General features: G+C 45.1%; 1 protein-coding gene across 1 annotated transcript in view; it reads left to right on the top strand.

The window, feature by feature from the left end:
• Window positions 1-1,450: 1,450 nt before the first annotated feature.
• Window positions 1,451-8,031, top strand: part of LOC121842387 (laminin subunit alpha-5-like) — a gene marked incomplete at its 3' end in the record, with an annotated part of 10,710 nt that continues 4,129 nt past the window's right edge. Inside the window, exons 1-2 of the mRNA XM_042312360.1 lie at window positions 1,451-1,485; window positions 7,946-8,031. The exon at window positions 7,946-8,031 is cut by the window's right edge and continues 68 nt beyond it. Coding sequence (XP_042168294.1) covers window positions 1,451-1,485; window positions 7,946-8,031 — 121 coding nt within the window. The remainder of the gene's footprint in view (window positions 1,486-7,945) is intronic.

The following is an 8,031-nucleotide window of genomic DNA, read 5'->3' as shown; positions in this document are numbered from 1 at the left end:
CCCTCCTCTTCCTCTTCCTCCTCCTACAGTACTGTATTTACTGAGTGGATCTACAGTACTGTATTTACTGAGTGGATCTACAGTACTGTATTTACTGAGTGTGGATTTACAGTACTGTATTTACTGAGTGTGGATTTACAGTACTGTATGTACTTCATGCTCTCTTGATAAATCTACAGATTTTCCTATTCTCTAATAAACCACTCCATATAAGGAGTTCCCTCAGAGGAAATATAAAGTGATTTGATTTCAATTGAATTCATCTCTGCATCTGGACCTCACTCAACCTCTCTCTCTGTCTCTGTCTCTCTCTCTCTCTCTCTCTCTCGATTCTCTCTCTCTTCTCTCTCTCTGTTCTCTCTCTCTCTCGTCTCTCTCTGTCTCTCTCTCTCTGTCTCTCTCTGTCTTCTCTCTCTCTCTCTCTCTCTCTGTCTCTCTCTGTCTCTCTCTGTCTCTCTTTTGTCTCTGTCTCTCTGTCTCTCTGTCTCTCTCTGTCTCTCTGTCTCTCTCTCTGTCTCTGTCTCTGTCTCTGTCTCTCTGTCTCTCTCTGTCTCTCTGTCTCTCTCTGTCTCTCTCTCTCTCTCTCTCTCTGTTCTCTCTCTCTCTCTGTCTCTCTCTCTGTCTCTCTCTCTCTCTTCTCTCTCTCTCTCGTTCTCTCTCTCTCTCTGTCTCTGTCTCTCTTTGTCTCTCTCTCTCTCTCTCTCTCTCTCGTTCTCTCTCTCTCTCTTCTCTCTCTCGTTCTTTCTCTCTCTTTCTTGCTCTCCTTTTTCTCTGCCAGGCTCAGAACAGTCCAAACAGATCGTGTTTGCCCCCAGCTCAGAACCTACCTTCGCCAACGTGCCCCAGAATAACTTTGTGGAGCCGTTTGTTCTGAACCCTGGTACCTGGACCGTGGTCATTGAGGCCGAGGGCATACTGCTGGTGAGAACCGTGTCTGTATGTGTTGCTAGTCCATTTATGTTAGAAAGTTTGAATCTTTTTTTTTCCATTAGTCCTCTCGTGTCTTTGCTGAACCTCTGAATAACTCTCTCGTTTCTCTCGTTTTAATAGCATCCTCTCTCTCGTTCTCTCTGGTTCTTTGTAGCTTTTCTTGCTCTCCTTTCCTACTGCCAGGCTCAGAACAGTCCAAACAGATCGTGTTTGCAGCCAGCAGAACCTACCTTCCATTTAACGTGTTAGAATAACTTTGAAGCTCGTTTGTTTTCCCTGGTACCTGACCGACATTGAGGCCGAGGCATGCTGATAACTCACTGTCTCCTGAGACAGAAAGGTTTATTTTTCTCCCGTGACCGGTGTATGTTATATACTGTATGCTGTATGCAGATGTACCATAGTCCATTTATGTTGGAGAAAGTTTGAATCGTTTTTTCCATTAGAGACAGAAAGGCTTCTGATTTTTTCACCCCCTCCGTGTTGTACGGTCAATTTAACACGCCATAATGATGAAGCTATGGGTCTCTCCCTGATTGTAAATGGAGGTGTGTGGTAATCTGTAGACGTCTCTCTTGTCTCCCTGAAGCTGTCTGATAAACTACCTGTCTCTGTACTGGATAAACTACCTGTCTGCTCCTGATAGCCCAGATAAACTACGTCTCTCCCTGATGATAAACTACATGTCTCTCTGTGTCTCTCCCTGATAGCTGTCTGATAAACTAGTGTCTCTCCTGATAGCTGTCTGATAAATTCCTCCCTGATAGCTGTCTGATAAACTACAGGTGTCTCAGCTGTCTGATAAACTACATGTCTGGTCTCTGACATGTCCTCTGTAGCTGATAAACTAATACTTCTGATAAGGTCTCCCTGATGGCTGTCTGATCTTGAATACCTGTCTCTCCTGATAGCTGTCTGATGATTGATGATAAACTAAATATTGTCTCTCCCTGATAGCTGTCTGATAAACTACATGTCTCTGGCTGTCTGATAAACTACATGTCTCTCCCTTACTATAAGTAAACTACCTGTCTCTCCCTGATAGCTGTCTGATAAACTACATGTCTCTCCCTGATAGCTGTCCGATGATAAACTGTCTGATAAACTACCTGTCTCTCCCTGATAACTGTCTGATAAACTACATGTCTCTACCTGATAGCTGTCTGATAAACTACATGTCTCTCTGTGTCTCTCCCTGATAGCTGTCTGATAAACTACATGTCTCTCTGTGTCTCTCCCTGATAGCTGTCTGATAAACTACCTGTCTCTCCCTGATAGCTGTCTGATAAACTACATGTCTCTCTGTGTCTCTCCCTGATAGCTGTCTGATAAACTACCTGTCTCTCCCTGATAGCTGTCTGATAAACTACATGTCTCTCTGTGTCTCTCCCTGAGCTGTCTGATGTCACTCTCTAAACTACCTGTCTCTCCCTGATAGCTGTCTGATAAACTACCTGTCTCTCTCCTGATAGCTGTCTGATAAACTACATGTCTCTCTGTGTCTCTCCTGATAGCTGTCTGATAAACTACTATAGCTGTCTGATAAACTACCTCTCTCTCCCTGATAGCTGTCTGATAAACTACATGTCTCTCTGTGTCTCTCCCTGATAGCTGTCTGATAAACTACCTGTCTCTCCCTGATAGCTGTCTGATAAACTACATGTCTCTCTGTGTCTGATAAACTCCCTGATAGCTGTCTGATAAACTACATGCTGTCTCTCCCTGATAGCTGTCTGATAAACTACCTGTCTCTCCCTGATAGCTGTCTGATAAACTACATGTCTCTCTGTGTCTCTCCCTGATAGCTGTCTGATAAACTACCTGTCTCTCCCTGATAGCTGTCTGATAAACTACATGTCTCTCTGTGTCTCTCCCTGATAGCTGTCTGATAAACTACCTGTCTCTCCCTGATAGCTGTCTGATAAACTACATGTCTCTCTGTGTCTCTCCCTGAGAGCTGTCTGATAAACTACCTGTCTCTCCCTGAGCTGTCTGATAAACTACCTGTCTCTCCCTGATAGCTGTCTGATAAACTACATGTCTCTCTGTGTCTCTCCCTGATAGCTGTCTGATAAACTACCTGTCTCTCCCTGATAGCTGTCTGATAAACTACATGTCTCTCTGTGTCTCTACCTGATAGCTGTCTGATAAACTACCTGTCTCTCCCTGATAGCTGTCTGATAAACTACATGTCTCTCTGTGTCTCTACCTGTCTCTCCCTGATAGCTGTCTGATAAACTACCTGTCTCTCCCTGATAGCTGTCTGATAAACTACATGTCTCTCTGTGTCTCTCCCTGATAGCTGTCTGATAAACTACCTGTCTCTCCCTGATAGCTGTCTGATAAACTACATGTCTCTGTGTCTCTCCCTGATAGCTGTCTGATAAACTACCTGTCTCTCCTGATAGCTGTCTGATAAACTACATGTCTCTCTGTGTCTCTCCCTGATAGCTGTCTGATAAACTACCTGTCTCTCCCTGATAGCTGTCTGATAAACTACATGTCTCTCTGTGTCTCTCCCTGATAGCTGTCTGATAAACTACCTGTCTCTCTGATAGCTGTCTGATAAACTACATGTCTCTCTGTGTCTCTCCTGATAGCTGTCTGATAAACTACCTGTCTCTCTGTGTCTCTCCCTGATAGCTGTCTGATAAACTACCTGTCTCTCTGTGTCTCTCCCTGATAGCTGTCTGATAAACTACCTGTCTCTCTGTGTCTCTCCCTGATAGCTGTCTGATAAACTACATGTCTCTCTGTGTCTCTCCCTGATAGCTGTCTGATAAACTACATGTCTCTCTGTGTCTCTCCCTGATAGCTGTCTGATAAACTACCTGTCTCTCTGTGTCTCTCCCTGATAGCTGTCTGATAAACTACCTGTCTCTCTGTGTCTCTCCCTGATAGCTGTCTGATAAACTACCTGTCTCTGTGTCTCTCCCTGATAGCTGTCTGATAAACTACCTGTCTCTCTGTGTCTCTCCCTGATAGCTGTCTGATAAACTACCCGTCTCTCTGTGTCTCTCCCTGATAGCTGTCTGATAAACTACATGTCTCTCTGTGTCTCTACCTGATAGCTGTCTGATAAACTACATGTCTCTCTGTGTCTCTCCTGATAGCTGTCTGATAAACTACCTGTCTCTCCCTGATAGCTGTCTGATAAACTACATGTCTCTCTGTGTCTCTCCCTGATAGCTGTCTGATAAACTACATGTCTCTCCCTGATAGCTGTCTGATAAACTACATGTCTCTCTGTGTCTCTCCCTGATAGCTGTCTGATAAACTACCTGTCTCTCCTGATAGCTGTCTGATAAACTACATGTCTCTCTGTGTCTCTCCCTGATAGCTGTCTGATAAACTACCTGTCTCTCCCTGATAGCTGTCTGATAAACTACATGTCTCTCTGTGTCTCTCCCTGATAGCTGTCTGATAAACTACCTGTCTCTCCCTGATAGCTGTCTGATAAACTACATGTCTCTCTGTGTCTCTCGCTGATAGCTGTCTGATAAACTACCTGTCTCTCCCTGATAGCTGTCTGATGAACTACATGTCTCTCTGTGTCTCTCCCTGATAGCTGTCTGATAAACTACCTGTCTCTCCCTGATAGCTGTCTGATAAACTACATGTCTCTCTGTGTCTCTCCCTGATAGCTGTCTGATAAACTACCTGTCTCTCTGTGTCTCTCCCTGATAGCTGTCTGATAAACTACCTGTCTCTCTGTGTCTCTCCCTGATAGCTGTCTGATAAACTACCTGTCTCTCTGTGTCTCTCCCTGATAGCTGTCTGATAAACTACATGTCTCTCTGTGTCTCTCCCTGATAGCTGTCTGATAAACTACATGTCTCTCTGTGTCTCTCCCTGATAGCTGTCTGATAAACTACCTGTCTCTCTGTGTCTCTCCTGATAGCTGTCTGATAAACTACCTGTCTCTCTGTGTCTCTCCCTGATAGCTGTCTGATAAACTACCTGTCTCTGTGTCTCTCCCTGATAGCTGTCTGATAAACTACCTGTCTCTCTGTGTCTCTCCCTGATAGCTGTCTGATAAACTACCTGTCTCTCTGTGTCTCTCCCTGATAGCTGTCTGATAAACTACATGTCTCTCTGTGTCTCTCCCTGATAGCTGTCTGATAAACTACCTGTCTCTCTGTGTCTCTCCCTGATAGCTGTCTGATAAACTACATGTCTCTCTGTGTCTCTCCCTGATAGCTGTCTGATAAACTACCTGTCTCTCTGTGTCTCTCCCTGATAGCTGTCTGATAAACTACCTGTCTCTCTGTGTCTCTCCCTGATAGCTGTCTGATAAACTACCTGTCTCTCTGTGTCTCTCCCTGATAGCTGTCTGATAAACTACCTGTCTCTGTGTCTCTCCCTGATAGCTGTCTGATAAACTACCTGTCTCTCTGTGTGTCTCCCTGATAGCTGTCTGATAAACTACCTGTCTCTGTGTCTCTCCCTGATAGCTGTCTGATAAACTACCTGTCTCTCCCTGATAGCTGTCTGATAAACTACATGTCTCTCTGTGTCTCTCCTGATAGCTGTCTGATAAACTACCTGTCTCTCCCTGATAGCTGTCTGATAAACTACATGTCTCTCTGTGTCTCTCCCTGATAGCTGTCTGATAAACTACCTGTCTCTCCCTGATAGCTGTCTGATGAACTACATGTCTCTCTGTGTCTCTCCCTGATAGCTGTCTGATAAACTACCTGTCTCTCCCTGATAGCTGTCTGATAAACTACATGTCTCTCTGTGTCTCTCCCTGATAGCTGTCTGATAAACTACCTGTCTCTCTGTGTCTCTCCCTGATAGCTGTCTGATAAACTACCTGTCTCTCTGTGTCTCTCCCTGATAGCTGTCTGATAAACTACCTGTCTCTCTGTGTCTCTCCCTGATAGCTGTCTGATAAACTACATGTCTCTCTGTGTCTCTCCCTGATAGCTGTCTGATAAACTACATGTCTCTCTGTGTCTCTCCCTGATAGCTGTCTGATAAACTACCTGTCTCTCTGTGTCTCTCCCTGATAGCTGTCTGATAAACTACATGTCTCTCTGTGTCTCTCCCTGATAGCTGTCTGATAAACTACCTGTCTCTGTGTCTCTCCCTGATAGCTGTCTGATAAACTACCTGTCTCTCTGTGTCTCTCCCTGATAGCTGTCTGATAAACTACCTGTCTCTCTGTGTCTCTCCCTGATAGCTGTCTGATAAACTACATGTCTCCCTGTGTCTCTCCCTGATAGCTGTCTGATAAACTACCTGTCTCTCTGTGTCTCTCCCTGATAGCTGTCTGATAAACTACATGTCTCTCTGTGTCTCTCCCTGATAGCTGTCTGATAAACTACCTGTCTCTCTGTGTCTCTCCCTGATAGCTGTCTGATAAACTACCTGTCTCTCTGTGTCTCTCCCTGATAGCTGTCTGATAAACTACCTGTCTCTCTGTGTCTCTCCCTGATAGCTGTCTGATAAACTACCTGTCTCTGTGTCTCTCCCTGATAGCTGTCTGATAAACTACCTGTCTCTCTGTGTGTCTCCCTGATAGCTGTCTGATAAACTACCTGTCTCTGTGTCTCTCCCTGATAGCTGTCTGATAAACTACCTGTTTCTCTGTGTCTCTCCCTGATAGCTGTCTGATAAACTACCTGTCTCTCTGTGTCTCTCCCTGATAGCTGTCTGATAAACTACCTGTCTCTCTGTGTCTCTCCCTGATAGCTGTCTGATAAACTACCTGTCTCTCTGTGTCTCTCCCTGATAGCTGTCTGATAAACTACATGTCTCTCTGTGTCTCTCCCTGATAGCTGTCTGATAAACTACCTGTCTCTCTGTGTCTCTCCCTGATAGCTGTCTGATAAACTACATGTCTCTCTGTGTCTCTCCCTGATAGCTGTCTGATAAACTACCTGTCTCTCTGTGTCTCTCCCTGATAGCTGTCTGATAAACTACATGTCTCTCTGTGTCTCTCCCTGATAGCTGTCTGATAAACTACATGTCTCTCTGTGTCTCTCCCTGAAAGCTGTCTGATCTACAACTACCTGTCTCTATCTGTGTCTCTCCCTGATAGCTGTCTGATAAACTACCTGTCTCTCTGTGTGTCTCCCTGATAGCTGTCTGATAAACTACCTGATTCTCTGTGTCTCTCCCTGATAGCTGTCTGATAAACTACCTGTCTCTCCCTGATAGCTGTCTGATAAACTACCTGTCTCTCTGTGTGTCTCCCTGATAGCTGTCTGATAAACTACATGTCTCTCCTTGATAGCTGTCTGATAAACTACCTGTCTCTCTGTGTCTCTCCCTGATAGCTGTCTGATAAACTACCTGTCTCTCTGTGTCTCTCCCTGATAGCTGTCTGATAAAGTACCTGTCTCTCTGTGTCTCTCCCCGATAGCTGTCTGATAAACTACCTGTCTCTCTGTGTGTCTCCCTGATAGCTGTCTGATAAACTACCTGTCTCTCTGTGTCTCTCCCTGATAGCTGTCTGATAAACTGCCTGTCTCTCTGTGTCTCTCCCTGATAGCTGTCTGATAAACTACATGTCTCTCTGTGTCTCTCCCTGATAGCTGTCTGATCTACAACTACCTGTCTCTATCTGTGTCTCTCCCTGATAGCTGTCTGATAAACTACCTGTCTCTCTGTGTCTCTCCCCGATAGCTGTCTGATAAACTACCTGTCTCTCTGTGTCTCTCCCTGATAGCTGTCTGATAAACTACCCGTCTCTCTGTGTCTCTCCCTCATAGCTGTCTGATAAACTACCTGTCTCTCTGTGTCTCTCCCTGATAGCTGTCTGATAAACTACCTGTCTCTCCCTGATAGCTGTCTGATAAACTACCTGTCTCTCTGTGTCTCTCCCTGATAGCTGTCTGATAAACTGCCTGTCTCTCTGTGTCTCTCCCTGATAGCTGTCTGATAAACTACATGTCTCTCTGTGTCTCTCCCTGATAGCTGTCTGATCTACAACTACCTGTCTCTATCTGTGTCTCTCCCTGATAGCTGTCTGATAAACTACCTGTCTCTCTGTGTCTCTCCCTGATAGCTGTCTGATCTACAAGTATCTGTCTCTGGATGGGTTCCCCTCCATCTCTGGTAACGATGCCAGCTGCCGGTTCGACAACCACCTGC

The sequence above is a fragment of the Oncorhynchus tshawytscha genome, unplaced genomic scaffold (assembly GCF_018296145.1).
Source record: "Oncorhynchus tshawytscha isolate Ot180627B unplaced genomic scaffold, Otsh_v2.0 Un_contig_17226_pilon_pilon, whole genome shotgun sequence".
In the NCBI taxonomy this organism is placed as follows: Eukaryota; Metazoa; Chordata; class Actinopteri; order Salmoniformes; family Salmonidae; genus Oncorhynchus; species Oncorhynchus tshawytscha.
Note: the sequence above shows the minus strand (reverse complement) of the source record. Positions and strands in the feature narration are given on the sequence as shown.